At 37.8% G+C, this 20,085-nt stretch overlaps 1 protein-coding gene across 7 annotated transcripts in view; it reads left to right on the top strand.

The window, feature by feature from the left end:
* Positions 1–20,085, top strand: part of uggt2 (UDP-glucose glycoprotein glucosyltransferase 2) — a 42,264-nt gene that overhangs the window by 19,626 nt on the left and 2,553 nt on the right. For 5 of the 7 annotated variants that reach the window (XM_081603009.1, XM_008400009.3, XM_081603012.1 and 2 more), the window contains 17 exons: positions 621–752; positions 1,866–1,996; positions 2,207–2,299; positions 2,389–2,491; positions 3,197–3,276; positions 5,008–5,197; positions 5,313–5,471; positions 5,579–5,664; positions 8,335–8,419; positions 8,565–8,647; positions 8,959–8,982; positions 13,706–13,810; positions 13,901–13,985; positions 15,171–15,353; positions 15,589–15,749; positions 19,103–19,217; positions 19,322–19,438. In XM_081603009.1, coding sequence (XP_081459135.1) covers positions 621–752; positions 1,866–1,996; positions 2,207–2,299; positions 2,389–2,491; positions 3,197–3,276; positions 5,008–5,197; positions 5,313–5,471; positions 5,579–5,664; positions 8,335–8,419; positions 8,565–8,647; positions 8,959–8,982; positions 13,706–13,810; positions 13,901–13,985; positions 15,171–15,353; positions 15,589–15,749; positions 19,103–19,217; positions 19,322–19,438 — 1,932 coding nt within the window. Of the gene's footprint in view, positions 1–620; positions 753–1,865; positions 1,997–2,206; positions 2,300–2,388; positions 2,492–3,196; positions 3,277–5,007; positions 5,198–5,312; positions 5,472–5,578; positions 5,665–8,334; positions 8,420–8,564; positions 8,648–8,795; positions 8,839–8,958; positions 8,983–13,705; positions 13,811–13,900; positions 13,986–15,170; positions 15,354–15,588; positions 15,750–19,102; positions 19,218–19,321; positions 19,439–20,085 lie in introns of those variants that run through there. The other 2 variants (XM_008400018.3, XR_001776186.2) reach the window with 2 other exon arrangements.

The raw sequence follows: 20,085 nt of genomic DNA, 5'->3' as shown, positions 1-20,085 counted from the left end.
GTGGAAATAGCAATGGAAAGATGGGTAGGAAGCAGCTCTGTGACTTGAGACCCAAAGCCAAGGGACACAAGTTTATTATGGGCTGCCAGACAGACTTGCTGACTGAATTGCGCTGACATTATTGGTATTTCACCTGATCTCCGGAGGACAGAAATGTTGGAGAAACTAATAACCTGACTCTACATCCCCTCTCCACGCTCCCACACCCAATTTATTATGAACAAATATGACTGAGGTTTAATTAAGAGTTTCTGGTATTAATCACAAATTGATTTATCTCTTTTCTTTCTTTAATTTCTGACAGCTCTGCTTAAAATGTTTCCTTTTTCTGCTGCACTTGTTTGAAAATCCAGTAGTTGTGCAGATGCAAATCATCAATGATGGATGAAATGATAATTATTACTTTTTGCCTCACATACATCATTCCTTTATACCAATGCATCACTCAGAATGGTATTTTGTTGACAAGCTGGAATGGAGGAGAAATGTCCTAAAGCTACTGTGTCGGATATTACAGTTGCATCACAAATCTTGCTTTACCGCGCAAAGTCTTCCGACATTCAGAAACTACGCGCTGCTGTTCCTGACATCCTAAACAGAGTTCTGTTCTTCTGCTGCAGGGAATGGACCTAGATGCCTTTGAGAAAAAGTTCAACACACTAGAGGTTGATTTTATCCGCAGTCAGCAAATGTTCTGTCGAGATGTCCTGAAGCTGCGTCCTGGACAGCAGGCTGTGATCAGCAACGGCAGAGTGAGTAGACTCTCTGTTATCAGGTATGGCTAGAAATGTGAACATCAGTGACCTGGTTTGAATTTTAGGCATCAGGATTTATTCATAACTTGTTTAAAAATGGCTCAACTGATTTTCATTTAATTACTACTACACATTTTAAATGATTCCTTTGCTCGAATGTTAAGAAAAGCAATAATCAATGGAAGCGATCAGACCAACATCAAGCATATTCCAGAAAGAGTAAAGAAGAAAGAAATCTGTATTAAAACATTTAAGATAAATTGAATCTTTCATTTATCTCTTTTCTACAGTGACAAAGTTACAGATAAATGAATCAAATCTCTACATTTTAAAAATATATATGCTTCATCTGATCGAATGGGCAGCCCTTCTATGAGTCAATCTGTGAAACATTCAGATTTTTATGTGACAATCACTTAAATAATTTTTTGATGGCTGTCCTTTAGGGGTGCACAGATCGTTTGGCCCCGATTTCTTTAACTTTGCGCTCTCAGCGGTCGGCCAAATCTTATCCACCGATCTTATCTTCCTTCGCAAGGAAAATCAGCTACTGTCCCCGTTTGCCCTGCAGTGAGATAGGACTGACTGACAGACCTGTCCACCATGTCTTGTCTAACAACAGTCTCCCCATTGTTGCCAATTTAGGAATTTTTCTCTATACTTGGCACAAAATAAATCTGGCATGTCAGGCATTTTAAAGATTGGTGATTGCCCATAAAACTGCAATCGGTGCACCCCTACAATCACGTTGTAGAACAATTGATTGCTGCAGTCAGCACAGTGACTCCGCCCACACCCCATGTAGTGCACCAAGTGGTCAGGTGAGAGCCATAAATCTGGCTTGTGAAAAATCATTAGAAATAATCATAATAACCACTTATTTTAATACGTGTGAAGTTTTTTAATTAATAGATGTTGACTAATCAATACAAATGTAACAAATTTGCTCCGAAAAAGTGCAGAGAGCATTAATGTATAACATAGCTTTAAGTGGATATAACAGTCACAGTTACACTACATCTGACATCCCCTGGGCAAGGTTTAAGTGATACACACTGAGATAAGAATTGGAAAAGCCGTGTTCTGACTGCATTATTTTCTCCATGTCAGATCCTCGGTCCGTTTGAAGAGCAGGAGGAATTCACTATGGAGGATTTCCACTTGCTTGAGAGGATTACACTGAGTGGTTCAGCAGAGAAAGTCAAAGCCAAAGTAAAACAGATGGGGATGAAACCAAAGCAGTATGTTTGTAGTAATGTCGGTCTTGCCATCTAAATCAGAATGTAACTTTGTCTTCCTCGCCAATGTCTTTAATAGAAATTTGTTCACCATTTTGGCTTTTTCACACCTACCTCTTTTATTTTTATGGTCTTTTTTTTGTTTTTTTATACTCCAAGATCTACCTCTCTCAATTCATGCACTTTATAAATAATGGACCTCTTCTCCCTTAGAGCGAGTGACCTGGTCATGAAAGTCGATGCGCTGCTTTCTGCAGTCCCTAAAGGAGAGGTCAGAAGAGATGTCGGTTTTAAAGACACCCAGAGGTATGCTTTATTTGTTTACTATTTACCATTCTTACTTTTTTTGAGAACATCCCACAGTGAAAATCAGAACGTTGAAATTCCCTCCTCAGTGTACTCCAGCTCTCGACACGTGAAAATGAGGTGTTCTACGATGTTGTGGCCATCATTGATCCCCTCACTAGAGAAGCACAAAAGATCTCCTCGCTCCTGATCGTAAGACACTCTCCAGTTTTGCTCCTTTTCTTTCAGTCAGCTAGAAAGCAACAGGCGGGCCGAGTAAAGCAGCATGTAGAGTTCAGCACAACACCTAGTAGAATTGTAGTTTTTCTTCAACAGCTGAACAAGTCTAATCTCTCACTATTGGACATTTTATAATTTGCTTTTTGGTTATATGAGCCAGAGCTTTTCTTTGGCGGATGCCTACTTTTCGAGCAACTTTTCTGCAATGTCTAATTTTGTCTCTGCTTTTTATTTTAAAGCTGTTTTCCATATTTTGACCAGGAAAATGATTATAGCTGCCATGAGCTACAATCCTGGGACAGTTTTAACAGAAAAGCTGTGAAAATGATTACGTATACCGTTCAAGCTGAAGAATATTTGCTAACCTTCTACGCTGATATTGGATATTTGATTTGACTGGTTAAACATCTGATATTACAAGCAATTTTAGATAAACTTGTTCATTTATTCAAACAATTTAACTTATATTAAATATCTTGTTCATTTCTGAGGAATCAAACTCGCTCAGTAAACTAACATTTGTACATATTTTTTTTAATGTTAAGCTTTGTGGAACCATATATAAAGACTATTTCCATTGGTCTAGCTCACCGTTCTATTTTTAATCTCCCTGCTGCACACATGATTTCCTTTCTCCTTATTTCTGACTGGGCTTCTGTTTCTGTTTGAATGCTGCAGGTGCTTAGTCAAGTGGTCAATGTGAAACTGCAGGTGTTTATGAATTGCAGGGCCAAGTTGTCCGAGTTGCCCCTCAAGAGGTAAGCTCCAGCTCCAGCAGTAATTAAAATTTCCTGTTTGGCTTGTTTGTGTATCCTCTTGTTGCTGCAGTCTTAGCATTTCAGCTGCGCTTGATCCCTTTGTAAGAGAGTGCTACACAGATGGAATCTGCTTAATAACGCCGCCTTATTGCTTTGGGCCCCCACGTGCATCTCTGAACAAATTTCAAACATTCACTGTTGCAGTTCAAACCATGTAGGGGAGAGAGTTAAAATGATAGTCAAATGAAAACAGAAAATGATACATAGATTTTATTTTTCTCCCCATCAATATTTGGACCCTTGGGTGAATGTGGCCATTATATGGTTTATTTATTTATTTTTATTGTGTAATAGGTTGAGTCATTTGCAGAGTTAGTCCACAGACATCTCTGGGGATATAACTGAATTTCCTTGCTGAAGTCTTATTGATGGAAACAAGTCTTCGACCACAAATCATTCACGTCTCCCCCATCCCTCCTCCATAAACTTCCTGTCCCCTTGAGCGAGAAATGGCTGTAATTGACATAGATTGCAACTTGATACATTCGTGTGGGATAAATCAGCTGGATGTCTCCAGTTGAGCTGTTGTGTAAATGCTGCATTTATACAAAATCACAGTGTTCTGAAATTCTTTGAAATTCGCTGCTAGTTTTGGCCTCACTGCCAGATTACAAATTACAATAATGGTTAGCTTACAGGAGGATCGAAGATCCTTTTCTTTTTTTTTTCCATTGTGACCTTTTTTCCATTTATTTTCATTTAGCTAGGAGGTTTTTTTAACAGGGGCTTGTTACTACTTTACTGCTTCATTTTGTTTTTATAGCCACGAGCATGGTGCCGTTAAAGTCCACCTGTGGTGATTCTGCTGCCAATAGGAGTGCGTGAATTCTGTTTCTGTTTCAGTTGCTTAATTATCTTGACTGCTCTAAACAGAAGAAGTAAAGTTTTGTTGATATCTAGTCACAAATCACAACCAATGAAATGAAGACTATAAGTTTCCTGTGGTGAGCTGGATAAAAGCTTTTCTAACCAAAAGTGTTCCCTCACCACTGTTTGGTGCTGCAGTTGTCACATTCATCTCACTCTGAAGAAGTAAACAAATCTACTAGTAAGGTGAAAAGCAACCATTTGAATATGGAACATGGTTATGCACCTGTTAGGCAATAGATGTTTTAAGGTATAAACCAGTTAGGATTACTAATTATTTTTTTCATCTACGCTGCCTTGAAAACATATACTCACTGAACCAACTGCTTCAATATATTTTATTCAGGTTTTATATGATAGGTCAAAAGAAGTAATACATTATTGGGAAGTCAAATGAAACTTTTTGCAATAATGTATAGCTTCCGTTGAATCCCTCTGATTCAATAATTATAGAAACACTGTTTGTTGCAGTTAAAGCTAAGAGTTGTTTAGGTCAACTCTTTTCCATCCCTACACATAAACCTGCAGTTGCTTTTACATAAACTTTTCTTCTTCACGTTTGTCGTTGGGTGAACAACACAAGTGGTTAAAGCATTAGATCTCTCACCTTTAAATGATGTAGACAGAGCTGCTGCAGCTGGTCCAATCCCTACTGTCTTGATGACTGTAACATGTTATAATCTTATATCTTGCGTTAGAGTGTAGTTTTGGTGTCTCTTCATTGTGGAAAGACAATGATTCAAAAGTTTAAAGCTTTATATCATTATCTCATGATTTGCTTGCTATGTTTGGTTTTCCTCACAGTTTTTACAGATTTGTTTTGGAGCCTGACGTGGCTTTCTTGGCCAACGACACGGCATCTCCAGGGCCGGTTGCCCGCTTCACAGAGCTCCCAGAATCCCCCCTTCTTACCCTAAACATGATCACACCGGAGAGCTGGATGGTGCAGGCAGAGCACAGCCTTCACGACCTGGACAACATCCACTTGCAGGAGGTATAGAGGTGCTTAGTCATTGCTACCCACTAATTTCTGCATGTGTGGGTAGAGCCAGAGTGCTTTTATTCTCCTCCCAGGGGTTTCTTGCTTTGTAATTTATAGTCCTTCACAGGTTAATGGGGTTGTAGCAGCAGAATTTGAACTGGAGCACCTCTTGCTGGAAGGCCACTGCTTTGACCTGTCAACTGGCCAGCCGCCTCGCGGACTACAGTTCACTCTGGGCATGAGTCAGGACCTGCTCATGTATGACACTATTGTCATGGCTAATCTGGTCAGCATCCTTGCCAGATTTCTTGTACTGTGTTGGAGAAGATCAAATATGATTCTGGCTGTACAATTTGGAATAAAACTTTGACTAAAGTGAAGAAAACTTTGCAGGGGTATTTCCAACTGAAGGCCAACCCAGGAGCCTGGATCCTAAGATTACGTAAAGGGAGATCAGAGGACATCTATCAGATTATCACGTGAGTATGCTAGTCATTGTTTACAAACACAAAATTAGGCAGTAATGGCTGTACAGCAGGTGTTTTCATAGCTGAGATTCAAGGCTGGTTTTCAGCTGTCTCTTCTTTCCTACTGAAACCCATCTCTATGGAAACATGGTGAGCTGCTGACATTGTAGCAACGCAAGGTTTTGATGAGTGTGGGGAGTACTGCTCAGCATAGAGGCAGGGAGAGACGGGTAGGTGGAAAGGGCTGCTATTAAAGAGAAGACAGACTGGAGAGATGATGCAGATGGTCACCTTCGTGCCTTCCTCCTCAGACTGTGGAATCTGTTTTTGTGAGGATGCAACCGAGCAAGTTTCCAAGACAGAATGATAGAATCTGTTCTGTTCTTGGGTTTATTTAATGAATCTGAACCATTTGTTTTAAATAAAATGAAAGAATAAGTCAATTGGTGGCTTTTCTGAAAATGTTCACTTACTTGTGTAAATGTCATTGTTGTTCTTCTGACAATGCATTAAATTTGTTTTTTCAAGACTTTGATGATACAATATTCAAATAATTTTTGAAAGCACAATGTCTGAATTTAAGGCAGATTTTTTTCTAATCAACACAGGTTAAAATATACACTGCTGCTTTAAATATCCCACAAGCAGCCTTTATGTGTGTTTTTTTTGACATATGTTTTTTAATGTGAAAGTTTTTTATGTTAATAACTTAATTTTTTAACATGGAAAGTAATTATTTTTTTACTTTTCATGTTACAAACTCTAAACTATATCAGTAGGGAAGGTTATCCCCAAACATTCACCTCTTACTAAAAAACAAATGATGATAAAAATGTTGAGATTTTTTTATGTTACAGACCTTCAAAACTGTAAACGATCATGAAGATGCTAGAGACCCAATTAGCATGAGTGAAATTTTTAGGTACTCATGGGGAGAACTGAACCAGCTTCTGGAGAAAATTTTAATGGTCAGATGAGACAAATGACTAATTATTTGGCCTCAGTGATCAGAATTAGGTTTGAGGGTGTCAGGTTTAAGCTTTCAAAGCTCAGCTTGACCTAAAATCAACATTTAGATTGTTAAAACTTGGATACAAAACAACGATCAACAGAATAATGGTCCCCAACATATGTGTAATTCTAACTATTTGGATCAGAGGAAATGCATATTTTTGAAATTTTGTACATATCTATAACATATCCATGAACTCTTAACTTCCTGTAATTGGTGTCTTCCCTTAGTGCCTGAGATTATAAAACCCATGGAGGTGTGTGACATATTTGTAACTGATATCATTTTAAATTTAACATTTTCTCCAAATTTTGCAGCCCTAATTAAAGTCGTCATGTATTTAATCCTCCCTGAAAATAGAATATTTTAATGCGTCAATAAAAGCAGAAAGTTAATGATGTTGATGCCCCTCGTGAAAGTATGTAAACGTCTGACCTGTGCTATGTGTGAGGGGGCACTCGCTGTTTGTCTTCACAATCACCGATATCATCCTCTTTGGCTAACTTCACCTAAGATTTAGGGCATATACAGCCCTCGGTTCCTCTGGAATCATATCAGACAACCAAGATTTATCCCCCAATCCTCCAGGTGAAGCTAAGAGGTGATGTCATTTTTCACCTTGGCAGGGTCATTATTCTTGTGGTTAGCGGCACTCTGCTCTGGTTAGGTGGCCGATCAGAGCCTATTGGGAGCGTCTGTGTTCCTGAGTCCCAGAGTGTGCATTTTCCTCCTCCAGCCCGTGTTGCTGCCCCGCCTCGCTTTGACAGCGATGAATGAGATGACCAACTCTCCCCCTCTCATTGCAGGGATACAGATTGATCTCTGGTGCTTTCTAACAGTAGCCCTGAAGGCTGATTTGCACTGGTGACAACAGAAGAGGGAAAACACAAGCAGCGCTTGAGCATGTGGGAGAGGGATTTTCCTTAGGTCCACTGTGGAGGGGGCATTTATCATAGTGATAAGGTTAGATTTTTTGCCTTTAGTAAGCATTTGGAGTTGTAATGGCTGGCGGTGCATCATAGTAAATTGCTCATCTCAACCTCTGGTTTGTTCTACAGAGGTTCACCATTAAACCTTGCTGATTCGGTCTGCCAAAATACATTGTCTACTAGGCAAATCAGTCCTAAAACAATTACAGTGAAAGGCTGCGTAACACAATCAATACTGTACAGACTTTCTCATTAAATCTACCAGTATATACAGCACGGCTGGGAAGTAGTGATGGGCAAAATAATGGCGAGGTGATTCTTAATGAGAATGGAGGGTAATGAATATGGTCTGGTTTTTGACCCTGGCAGCTGTCCCAGTATCCGATTTAAGTGCGCGTGTCTGTTAGGACTCTGTCCATTAACGACTGTACTTTCCCTTGTTGTAAGAGCCTATAGTGTTGCTTTGTTTCTGCCTGTGTTGCCATGGCTAAAGCATGGAAATTGACATAATGTAAAGGTCTCTGTTTGAAAAATGCCTCTTTCATTTGACTGAAATAGTAACTGAAAGTAAAACAGCAAGTGATTTTCTGATCACAATATTCAGTGCCTTGCAGTTTACATTGTCTACATCCCTTGAAATTTTCCAGATGTTATTTTGCAGCGACAAACTTACGAGTTTTTATGTGATTTGGAGGACCAACACAAGTGGTAAATTATTGTGATTATTTATTTTCTTTCCAGGCATGATGGAACTGATTCCCCACCTGATGCTGAGGATGTAGTAGTTGTGCTAAACAGCTTCCACAGTAAGATCATCAAAGTCAGGGTGAGAAAGGTTCTTAGACATGTGCTATATTTAGCTTCTCTGCTCCTCTTCTTTCTGTAATGTTCCTGTCGCTCACAAATCATGAGTGTTGGAAAACTTTTAGCCAGTGCTTGATAAAGCCTAATAGTTATGTATTTTCTTGCAGGTGCAAAAAAAAGCAGAGATGATTAATGAAGACCTTTTGAGTGAAACTAGTGAAAGCAAAGGCATATGGGACTCCATAGTAAGGTATGTTCAAAGTCATCTTTAATTTGAGAAACTCTAGTTAGTTTTAAACTTTCTGTCCGGCTTTCAGGCAGTTAAAAAAAAAAAACTGAGTTCTTTGATAGTTTTGCTCATGTAGCTTTCATTTGTCAATTATACAACACGGTTTCAGGAGATCTTACCCTTCCCCTGGATCAAGACTGCAATATTATGCTGTAAGATCTAGTCTTGCAAAAAATATGTGCTTCTGTAGGTATGTGTGTGCATTTGCGTGATTTCCCAGCATTTCCTAACCGTGTGATCCCGTCTCTTTATTTAATGCTTGCTGTGTGAAGTGTTTGGAGCACTTTTGAGAAAAGGTAGGCAGTCTTGCTGGAACCCCTTTAACACATAAACCTTTGTTAAATTCATTAACATGTCAAATTTATGTGTTGCTTTCATTTTTATGTGCCATTCTACTAAACATTGTGATGAGTTGCATTAATTCAGCTTCTTGTGGCCTCAGTTAAAGGACTCATTATAGCTTTATTTCAACAATCACTTTTGCCTTATTACTCTTCCATAAAGGCCAGAGTCCTCTACCTGAACGATGGATCTCTTTTTTAGAGTTACAATGACACTCTTGAGTGCTTCTCTGTATCAGGCTTTTTCTTGCCTGGCCTGTCAGTTTACATGCATAGCTAAGTCTTATTAGGATTGGACATCTGCTGTACTCCATTTTCAAATGATGGATTGAACGATGGTCAGTGAGCTTGGGAGGTTATTTTATATCTTCACTTTGCTTTAAACTCCATATTTTAATCTCGAACATATCTGCTGTGTTCTTTGATCTGCGTGAAGCTGTTTGTAGACTAATATACTGTAACAAACCTTCATAAAAAATAAATTAAATCTTTATTTATACTGAGATCAATTTACATGAAGGTAAATTCTAAAGGAAATTGGTCACACTGGGTTTTACTGAGTAAAACGGGCTGAATACAAATGCACATCACGCTTGTCAGATTTTTTCTAGGTAAAAAATTTTAAACCATGTATCCTATTCATTCAGCTTCAGTTTTATGTAGCTGCTACCTTTTGTATTATTATCTTAAAATGGCTAAGGTTATGTCTTCACTATTAACCCCCAATTTTCTGACTCTCGTCTTTCTGTACCATAACTCAATGTCTTGTGTTTCACCATCTCAGCCATTCATAAACTTAAAAGTGTAAAATGAATCTGTCCAGCTGATCAGCCATAAACTTAACCCTTGAAATATAATATCTGACCAAATATTGCACCAAACAGTCCTTTGTATTTCCAGTATTGCTCTGATTGGCATTGTGATAATGACTGTGATTCAACATATTGTGCAGCTCTATGGTCTGTTTAAAGTCAGATAAAATGCATTGAAGTTTTTAACTATAACTACGGTTAACTACTGTTTAAAAATAAACAATTTCTGGGGTATGAAAGTTTTGGAAGGCACTTGAAGTATTATGTAACCATTAATTTAATCTATGCTGAGTATAAGCAAACACTTTGAATTGTTTTTGTAGCACATTTCTTATAATTTAAGAAAACTGTAGGGTTTATCGGTACTTTGTCATTTCAGAGTAAATATTGCGGATAGATTTTGCTGCTTGTTTGTAGTGTTGGAGAAAGGGATGTTGTGCCCAGCTGGTGTTGACCACAGTTGTGGATTTAGTCAGAGCTCTGTGGTCCAGATTATCTCGGGTGATTCAGCCAAACAGGCTCTCACCTGATCCTCTAAATCTGCTTATCTGTGGGACCCCATTGTTGGGCTGAAGTCCCTTCATAATGGCTGGCTTATTCGTCTTAGGCCATTGACATCGTGAGACCCCACTGATGTGTGGTGGCTTAGCCAACTGTTCAGCTGAGAGAGACCAAGTGTGACTCTGTAGAGAAGCAAACTGAAGAATAATGGAAGTAAAAATAATTCTCATTATATTAGTTATATACAATTATATACAAGTTGTTCATTATTCTAAACCACTGCAGAGTTTAGGTTGAAATAACTTGCATAACGTTGGTGTCAGGAAGCCGGTTTTAGAGGACACTGTTCTCCCACCCCTCCCTACACTTTCCCTGGTGTCTTCTTGGAGCCTCAGGGCTGAAGCCGTGGTTGTGATTGAGTGTGGGAGAGACACCCCTTCCCTCATCAGCAGTCTGTTACAGACAAGGACACTCGGCCTGACTGCAGACACATCTAGCCTCCAGCACAAGTCCTGATTTCTGTCCGCTAAATGTGCCTTGAATCATGAGCCGTTGCTCTTTAAGGACACATTAATGTGTTCACTAGTTTGAAAGTGTCCTCTAGATTTTACTTTAGACTGCTGTTATCTCACACAACACGTTTTAGTCTATTTTCCAACCTAAAAGTGATCTATAGACTCACCGGGTGGCTATCATCGGCTACAAGATGGGCAACGTTTTTTTCTTCCCGTTTCCTGTTGAAATGCTTGGTTGTTCTGTGCAAGTCAGTTTAAGATAATGCTCCCAGGCATCCCTTTTAATATTTTTTTTATGCATTTAACTATTGAGTTCACATCAATATTACTCTGTAAAATTGTTCTGTTCCGGTCTATCTTCACATTTGAAAAACTGCAAGCAGCAAACTTTTGCCTGATAAACGACTTTAACAATCCATTATAAAATTTGCTGAAACATCAGCTATGCAATTAACTGTGCTGGACTCGCGCACACTTCCGTCAGTTCTTTAAAGAAATCTGTGCAATTTAGAGCCTTTTCCTTTTTTAATCACTTCATTATCTGTTCTGCATCAGATTATCAGTCTAATTCAGCCAAAATGATTCAATAAAATTGTCCCAAAGGCTATATCACATTTAATTGAAATAATTTCCTTGAGCAGTCGAGACTTTTTAAATGTGTTTAAAAAGTTAATGACTTGTCAGATCTCCCGGTAAAACTTTGTTTCTACAGCAGCCCTGATATAATCAGTTCCAAGTGTATTGAAAAGAAAATGTCACTTTACACTTGAATTTATAATCAGCTTAGGTGAAATATACAGACACAAAAATAAGGTCTCGTTGATTGTATTGACAGTTCTTTGAAACAAAGTACATCCTTGCTGCTTCTTTAAGAATCAAGAGGGCATGTAGCAGCCATGCACTGCTAATTAAAGTACTCAACTAATCACCTGCCAGTGCAACTACCTCAAAAAAGCTGGGTCTTCACCCACTTGATGGATTAATGTATGCTAACACAATGCCAAAGGAAGACATTACAAATGTTTTAAATAACTATCTTTTCAACAAGAAAAACCTGAGGTCCATCTGAACCTCTAGTAAGCATCTGATCACATAGCATATTTTAAAATACAAATAAAAAATAACTATATTGGTATGACATATTTTAATGATTTTCAAAAGAAACTGTTCACTCTTAAAAGTACATACTAGCACAACTTAGGTTTGCAATACCGCAAGACTTTTACAACAATGTCCTTTAGGGAGATGAGAAATGACTACAGATATCTAACCATAATGTAAATCACCATGTCACAACAACCGTATAAAAAATAAGGTTGTTAAGTCCTTGACCACCTTGCAGCCATTAAGTAGACCGTGCACTGTTTCACACACCAAAGCATCCTAGAGTCAAACAAGGGTCCATTTGTAAATACTTGGTCAAAATGCAGACATCAACACCACAGCAGCCAATCTACAACAGAATAACTGACATCCTGCAATAGTCCAGTTACGGTATTGACCTTACCTTCATTGAAATGCTGTGGTGGGGCCTTAAGGGAATTGTGCATGAAGAAATGTATGCAAACCTCAATTAACTGAAGGAATGTTGTAAAGAAGAGTGGACCAAAATTCCTCTATAATAAAGTCTTCCAGAAATTTACTAGGCAGATCAAATTAATTATAGCAACATTCATCCATGGAGTGATACAAAAAGTTTTGCAGGAAAATAACAAAGCAAACATTAGGGAAATTATATGAAAGACATTAATTAAATTGTAGAAAAAAATTTGCATCATTTAGAAATAAGATATACATTTCTAATGTCTAACAAACAGATAGCTGAAATATGATCAAAATTAACTGATGAATTAATCTCCGGCCTGTATGGGAAACATTATCGTTTTATTTACTGAATTTAAAGGACTAAGCAGTTTCTGAATATCTCAAGTTTTCACATAGTTTAGTTCAGAGCTCAGGAGCCAGTGCAAAAATTTAAAACCTGGTCTGATATATTTAATTTTCTTATTATTGGTCAGGACTCTGGAAGCAGGATTTCGGAAGACCTTCAGCTAAATTATTATTATTTTCTTGTATACCAATAACAATAATACAACTTACTGAATATAAAGTCAAGTAACACTTTTTTCTGTCCTAATTTGACAGGTGACTCTAAAGGAATATTTTTAAGCTGGTAGTTGAGTGACATCTGTGCTTTAAGCAAATGAAAATAGATTAAAAGTAGATTACTCTAAATTTACTCACAACTCTGTTGTTGGTACACTATGGTAAAGAGAGAACTGCATGTATAAGGCTCGAGAGGCACTGATGGTCCTAATCTAATTAACTAGAATGGAAGATAATGCATTTTTCCTGGTGTGGCAGAGACAAGCAGAAGCTCCTATAGCACAAAGAGGTGTTTAACAAATTTGGCTCTGTGTAAACCCCCATACCAATATTTTTTTGTTGACTCATTGCATGCATGTTCTTCTTTTTCCATTTCCTAAGAAGATATGAACATAGGAATATATGTGTGTTTTCAGAAGCTGCTTCGACAACTAATTTCAGCGTGCTAGATGAGTATCAGCGGGAGTTGAAATGTCTCAAATCATGTCAGATTTGTTGACTTCCACACCACTTCCATCCTCATTATTTTTATTTTATTTTAAGAAAACACATCAACTGCTCAGTGCTGCATGATTTGTTTTAAAATTGTTTTGAAATTGTTTCTTCTGCCTTTTATAACAATAATTTCCCCTAGCTTCATGAAAGCATGGTTGCTACAGCAGAAGTTTTGATTTGTTGCCTCCATATGAAAAGTCGTCATGAATCATATCGCCGCCGACTCACGTATTCTGGTTTCATCTGCAGCATCACAGGTGGTGGCTCAAAGAGGGATGAAGGAGAGAAGAAAAAGGAAGATATTCTTAACGTGTTTTCTGTGGCCTCCGGTCATCTGTACGAGCGATTTCTGAGGTCAGTTTCTTCTCTTTCAAGCTCTGCACTGTGAATTACATTTCGTCTGATCCTGAAAGTTAATCTTGTCATATCCCACCTCTCTTTCAGAATTATGATGTTGTCTGTTCTTCGGCATACAAACACACCCGTCAAGTTCTGGTTCCTTAAAAACTACCTCTCACCTTCTTTCAAGGTATTAGTTTTTTTTGCGAAGTCATTGTTTTATATGGAGAAATGTCCAGAAAATAAGTGTTTTTCAACATTTTAAAGTGTGGGTTTTCAAAAAAAAAGAGTGTGGAGAAGTGCTAGAATTTTCAGACTTTATTACTTATTTCATTATCTGAAGAACATCATAAAGAACAACCATTTTAGATTTATTTCTTTTTAAATCTTTGATTCATCTTTGATTTACTACAACACGTGTTTACAAAGAAGTCAAAGTTCGCAATTAGCCAATTGTTATTTGACTGGCTCTGATTGGTGATTCGCATTCAGATATTTAGCTTATTTTGAAAACATATTAATAATAAAACCCGGCAACATAAAGGTTTTGTACTGATGAAAACATTGAGAAATTACACCGTGGAAAATGGTATGTAGAAAAAAGCTTGGGTTTCCAATTATTTTATTGACTAAATGGAAAACAAATTCAAAATTCCTAAGAAAATATATTGAGGAATAAAAAAACTCTATGTTTATGTTCTTTTTAAATTGCAGTTTTTATCACTGATATACCAAAGCAAAGCTACAATATTTAGAAACATATGAAGGTCAGTTTATTCCTCAATCAACTCTGTACTTGGAAAATTGGCATTTTTCCCCCCTTTTTCTTAAAATCCACATGAATTAAGAACTCCTGCTATTTTAATCTTTAAATGTATAAGCCAGCAGCACAGACTTTGAATGTTTGAGCAATATTTTTTTAAAATTAGCTCTTTATTGTCTTTATTGCATATTCAGACATATATCTTATGTCTCACAGAAAGTGTAGCATCACAAATACATGCAGCAACATAAATAACATTTCCCAGAGCTTACAGACATATAACATATATGACACACTTCTCTTATTTATCCTGTTGTACACATCACATGAAACATGGGGAAATAGTTACAAGTTAAAACAAATAAATGTCCCTTTACCAAAATAATGCCAAATTCAGGATTGTGCTTTTTAATGGTTTCTGAAGCACATAAATGATAAAACCCAACTAGGAAATGTTTTTTTCATTCAGACCCTGTAACAAAAGTTACCAAGCTGAAAAACAATGGAATTCTAAACAAGAAAATGTGTAGAAAGTCTGATATGCTCTAAGTAGAAAATACGCCATGTAGAGAAATCTTTTAACCTCTCCTATATTCTTTTGGTCTTTGGTAGGAGACCATTTCTCACATGGCCAAGTCGTATGGCTTTCAGTATGAGTTAGTGCAGTACAAGTGGCCCCGCTGGCTCCACCAGCAGACGGAGAAACAGCGGATTATCTGGGGATACAAGATCCTCTTCCTGGATGTTCTGTTCCCTTTAGCTGTGGACAAGATCATTTTTGTAGACGCCGACCAGGTATGGACTTTTGAAAGAGTTTCACGGCACTGTGTGATTTAAAGCCCGACTCGTTTCGTATGAGTCTCACTGCCGGTGTGAAGATTTGATGAGATTTTGAAACTCCCTCAAGTGTCATCACTCTTTTCTGTACTTACCATAGTTTTTGCTTTGTCTCTCTCTCTCTCTCTCTCTCTCTCTCTCTTCCTCTCTCTCTCTCTCTCTGTCTTCAACACACACACACCCACACACACAGATTGTTCGGGCTGATTTAAAAGAGTTGAGGGACTTGGATTTACAGGGAGCTCCCTATGGCTACACACCGTTTTGTGACAGTCGCAGAGAAATGGAGGGGTATCGCTTTTGGAAGAGCGGGTACTGGGCCTCACATCTTGGACAGAGGAAATATCACATCAGGTAAATGACACCTGTTAAATGGACTGCAGCAGCTCTCCTGGACATCTGATGTTTTAGATGCTTGATTGTAGTTTGAATATATAGTCATGTTCTCTAATTCCCACTGTAAAGCAGTGCACACAGGGTCAGATATTTACACCAGATATTTACACACTTTTTTCATACAAGGTTTGTAAAAGTTCCTTACCACCTTTTTTCCCCCGTTTTGCTGTGGATGTGTGTTAAAGAACATTGTCCAGTGGGAACACCATTTCAACCCAAGTGACTGATAATTTGAGGTGAACTTAGAAGTTCTTCTTTTTTCCTACATTTTGTTCAGTTCTCCAATACTCCTGACAGCAAATTACCCCAAGAGCACAATTCTGCCACCATGATGCATGACAGTTTTTGCAGGATTCAGAGATTAGAATGCGTTATCTTTACTTCTATGAACAAATACTTTAATCCTTAATGCTTCTTGGTATAGTTCCATTTCAGTCCTTTTCTTGAGAAAGACTTTGACTTGGAACTAGCGACTTGTGCTGTGTGTACTCTGCCTCTTTGACAAAGAGTGCTGGAGATTGGCACCAGCCCCCTGCAAGGAGACACGTTGATGGACGGACTGACTTAGCCTTGTCAATCTGAGCATCTGAGCAAATGCAAATTTTAGTTGCTTCACTGTCGTGTTCACAGAGCAGGGTCTTCTTTATCAATCAGCCACCCCTCTGTTTGTCTTATAGATTAGCATAGCGTGTTTTAATGTGAGCAGTCATGCTGCTGCCGCAACAGTTTCCACTTCATGTTTAGCTGATTCCTGGACTGATCATCCCTGTCCTATAGGAACACATAGAACAGGGATCCCAAACACACATCAAAACTGGCTTTGTAATAGATAAAAGAGGCTAAAAATAGTTGTTTCTGGAAGGTTTTGACTTCAGCAATGCTAAATATTTGTAGATTTTACTAGGATTATCTCAAGAGCTTGTGGTCAAGGTGCAAATAATTGAGGGTATATGTGTATGCTTAATTCTTTATGTATGACTTTGCTGATGTGTGAATGGGAGAAAATCCACAATAAATTAAATATTGAGGAAAGAAATGTATGATTAATATTTGAACTCATCAATCATAATCTGTATTGGATACCCTTAACACAGTGTGCTTCTTTTGCCGTCTTCCTGTGTCACATTGAAGGGAAATCAGCTGGCAGACAGTGGATGAACTGAGACAAATTAACTCTGCTTAACCACAGGCTGATGGCAGCAGGAAAAAAAACCCAATCATTTCTCTGCATCTTTCAGACAAAATCTCTTAATCCTGAGCTGCATGTGTCGTGCACACAATTGCAGACGAGAGAGAGAGAGTACAAAACACTCAGGTTTTTTTTTATTTATTTTTTTATCTGTTGGCTGGTGTGACAAAACCAAGAACTCCAATCAGAGATAATCGGTACCATGATAGCGGTTATCAGCCTGCAGTGTTTATGCTGTTTGCTTTCCACAGCCTCCGTACCCATAAAAAAGAGGAGTCTGATGTCTCCTTTGAGACAAACTTCACACATGTGCAGCTACCTCTCTCAGCTAGATGCTGCCGAAATGAAGATCTGTGCAAAGTACAAATTGCATTTTCAGAGAAAGCAGGACGTTATTAAGACAGAAGACGACATTTAGTGGCTGCACGTTTGTGCTTTTAAAATATTAATTTAATCCTTTAAAATATGTATTTACGCTATTGAGGCAGTTTAATTGCAAATATTTTTCTTAGGCAGTTATCTTTGATTATTCTTGTAAGGCATGGTCTATCTCCAGATACTTGTTTAAAGAAACTAGAGTTACCAATGTTAAAGGGAAATAAAGGAAAAAAATGTTTGTACATTTTCTGCATCGTCGATTTAATGCAAACTGGTTCTAGAGGCAGGGCTTCATTTTGTTTATGGCATCATAACTGTACAACTTCATTTATTGCTGTAATGATAGACAGAGCAATAAGTTGGATTATTGCATATTTCTCAAGCTGAGAATCTACCAAGCTCATTTAGAATAGTGGTAGATGCTGGGACTGGTATCTGCAACATGTCTTGAAATGTGTTATTAAAATGTTATGTTACAACATACTTGGGGTATATTCAGGAGCGAATTGGCCATTAGGAGGTTCGGGAGGTTTTAGTAAACTTTCTGATTGTCTGTATCGGGCTGAACTGGCCGGTGGTCAGAATATGTTTTTGCCCCTTAAGGCATAGCAGTGCTGCTGCCCTCGCAGGTGCTCCATGAAATGTTAGACTGGGTCAGTCTGATATCTTGCATACTAAGGGGAAGTACGAGTGGCCCCTTGTTATTTGAAAGGAATAAAGAGAAGCAGGTTAAATTAGCCAGCATGCCAAAAAAAAAAAAAAGGAGCGAGAGATGAGTGGGGCTGAAAAACTTGGCTGAATTGGCAAACATTTTTCGAGGCCAAATCAGTGACAAAGAAGAACCAAGCTGCAGGACTTCAGCAGGTTAGCATGTAGCACGCTGCCTACATGGTTCTATCGTCCCATCCCAGATTTGGCTTATAGTTTTTGGATGTGTTCAGGGCACACAGAAAATTTAAGTCAGCATATCTTTATGCCATATCTGCATTAATAATTCATCAGTTTGATCAATTAAAGTAAATTCATATTGGCTGACCTGAAAATGCACACATTTCTTGATTGCAAAAGAAAACATTTAAAACGAAAGTCTGAGTTCAAAGTAAAAAAAAAAAAAGATATCTGAATATACAGACTATACATCTAGTTGTCGTCTTTTGTTTTTTGTTTTTTCATTAAATTGTGGTTGTTGTTTTTTTACCAGTTCTATAAAAATACAATCAGTAATTTGCTTTGTGTGTTTAGTGCTTTTGAGTTAGTTTTTGTTTTGTATTTGTGTTCTAACACGGGGTGGTTTGCAAAAGTGCTATAAAGTTTATCTTTTCCCATCAACTCTGGTTAGTTTCCCTGAACCCTGCTGAAGTAAAGCATTGCCTCAGCATGATGCTGCCACCAAGATGTTACACTGTGGGGATTATGTGCTCAAAGTGATGTGCAGTGTTAGTTTTGTATGAAACAATGTCCTAAACAAAGTTGAGGCATAGTCATGTCACCATGTGAAACGCGTAGGTTGTTACACAAAGGTTGATGTTTTCAAGCCTTTTTGTCTAATTATGATGATTTCCTGCTTATAGCTGATGAAAATGTGACGTTTAAGATTATATTATTACATCAAACCAAAAGAAGACACATTTTTTTGTGGAGAGGTACCAGCCTCAATCGAGCATATATTTTAATTTATTGGATATAACTGTAAAATGCAGAGACGTGACCCTGTCTTAACTTTTTCCTTTGCCGTTTCTCCCAGCGCGCTCTATGTGGTGGATTTAAAGAAGTTCCGTAAGATTGCAGCCGGAGACAGACTGAGGGGTCAGTACCAAGCTTTAAGCCAGGACCCAAACAGTCTGTCAAACCTGGACCAGGTGCATAAACCCATCCATCAGATTCAATAGATACTAAGTAACTGGTTATTCATAAGAATTTGTATTTATAAAAGCTTTAATCATTTGCTTTGTCATTTTTTTAGGACCTTCCTAATAACATGATTCATCAGGTGGCCATTAAGTCACTTCCACAGGAGTGGCTGTGGTGCGAGACGTGGTGTGATGATGCCTCTAAAGTGACAGCTAAGACTATCGACCTGGTGAGTCCTGGTAACATTTAAAGTGTATTAATCTCTCTGGTCTTTAACTTTTTGTTGCTAAATATATCGTTTTGATATTTATTTCTGACCTTTACCTAAGGCAGCGCGACCATATAAAACATAAAAACCTTGATAATTTTGGTCAATATTGAAATAATTAGCTAAAAAGATTATTCACTAAGTTGTTCTTCCTTAGAAGTTACTGATAATCCATTCAAATGTAGGGTGTTATTTAAAAAAAACCCTAATAAAATAAGATATTCATTGCCCTAAATCTGATTTAATCTGAGAGCGCTGAGAGGATGAGACATGAAGAAACGCCACTTATTTTACTGTTATAGACACACAAAAAAAAGGATAGTAAGGAATTATTTTACATGCAGTTATTCACTACTGAAGCAATAAAATTGAACTTGAATACAAAAGCAACAAAGACATGTGAAATGCTTTTGGTTCCCAAATGTCCGAGTTCACACAACATCCAGTAAACATGCAGACTTTAGTGGTTCATACCTGCATAAAATGATGCAATTCATGTATAACCTTAACCAATGCATTGTGATACAATTTGACTTTTTACATCTATTGTAAATTATCAGTGTACTAATTTAACAAATACACATATTTATATAGATGTTCATTCATGT

Source organism: Poecilia reticulata, chromosome 2 (assembly GCF_904066995.2).
Source record: "Poecilia reticulata chromosome 2, P_reticulata-male-v2, whole genome shotgun sequence".
NCBI classification, from domain to species: domain Eukaryota; kingdom Metazoa; phylum Chordata; class Actinopteri; order Cyprinodontiformes; family Poeciliidae; genus Poecilia; species Poecilia reticulata.
The sequence above is the reverse complement of the archived record's forward strand: the minus strand, read 5'-3'. Positions and strand labels throughout refer to the sequence as shown.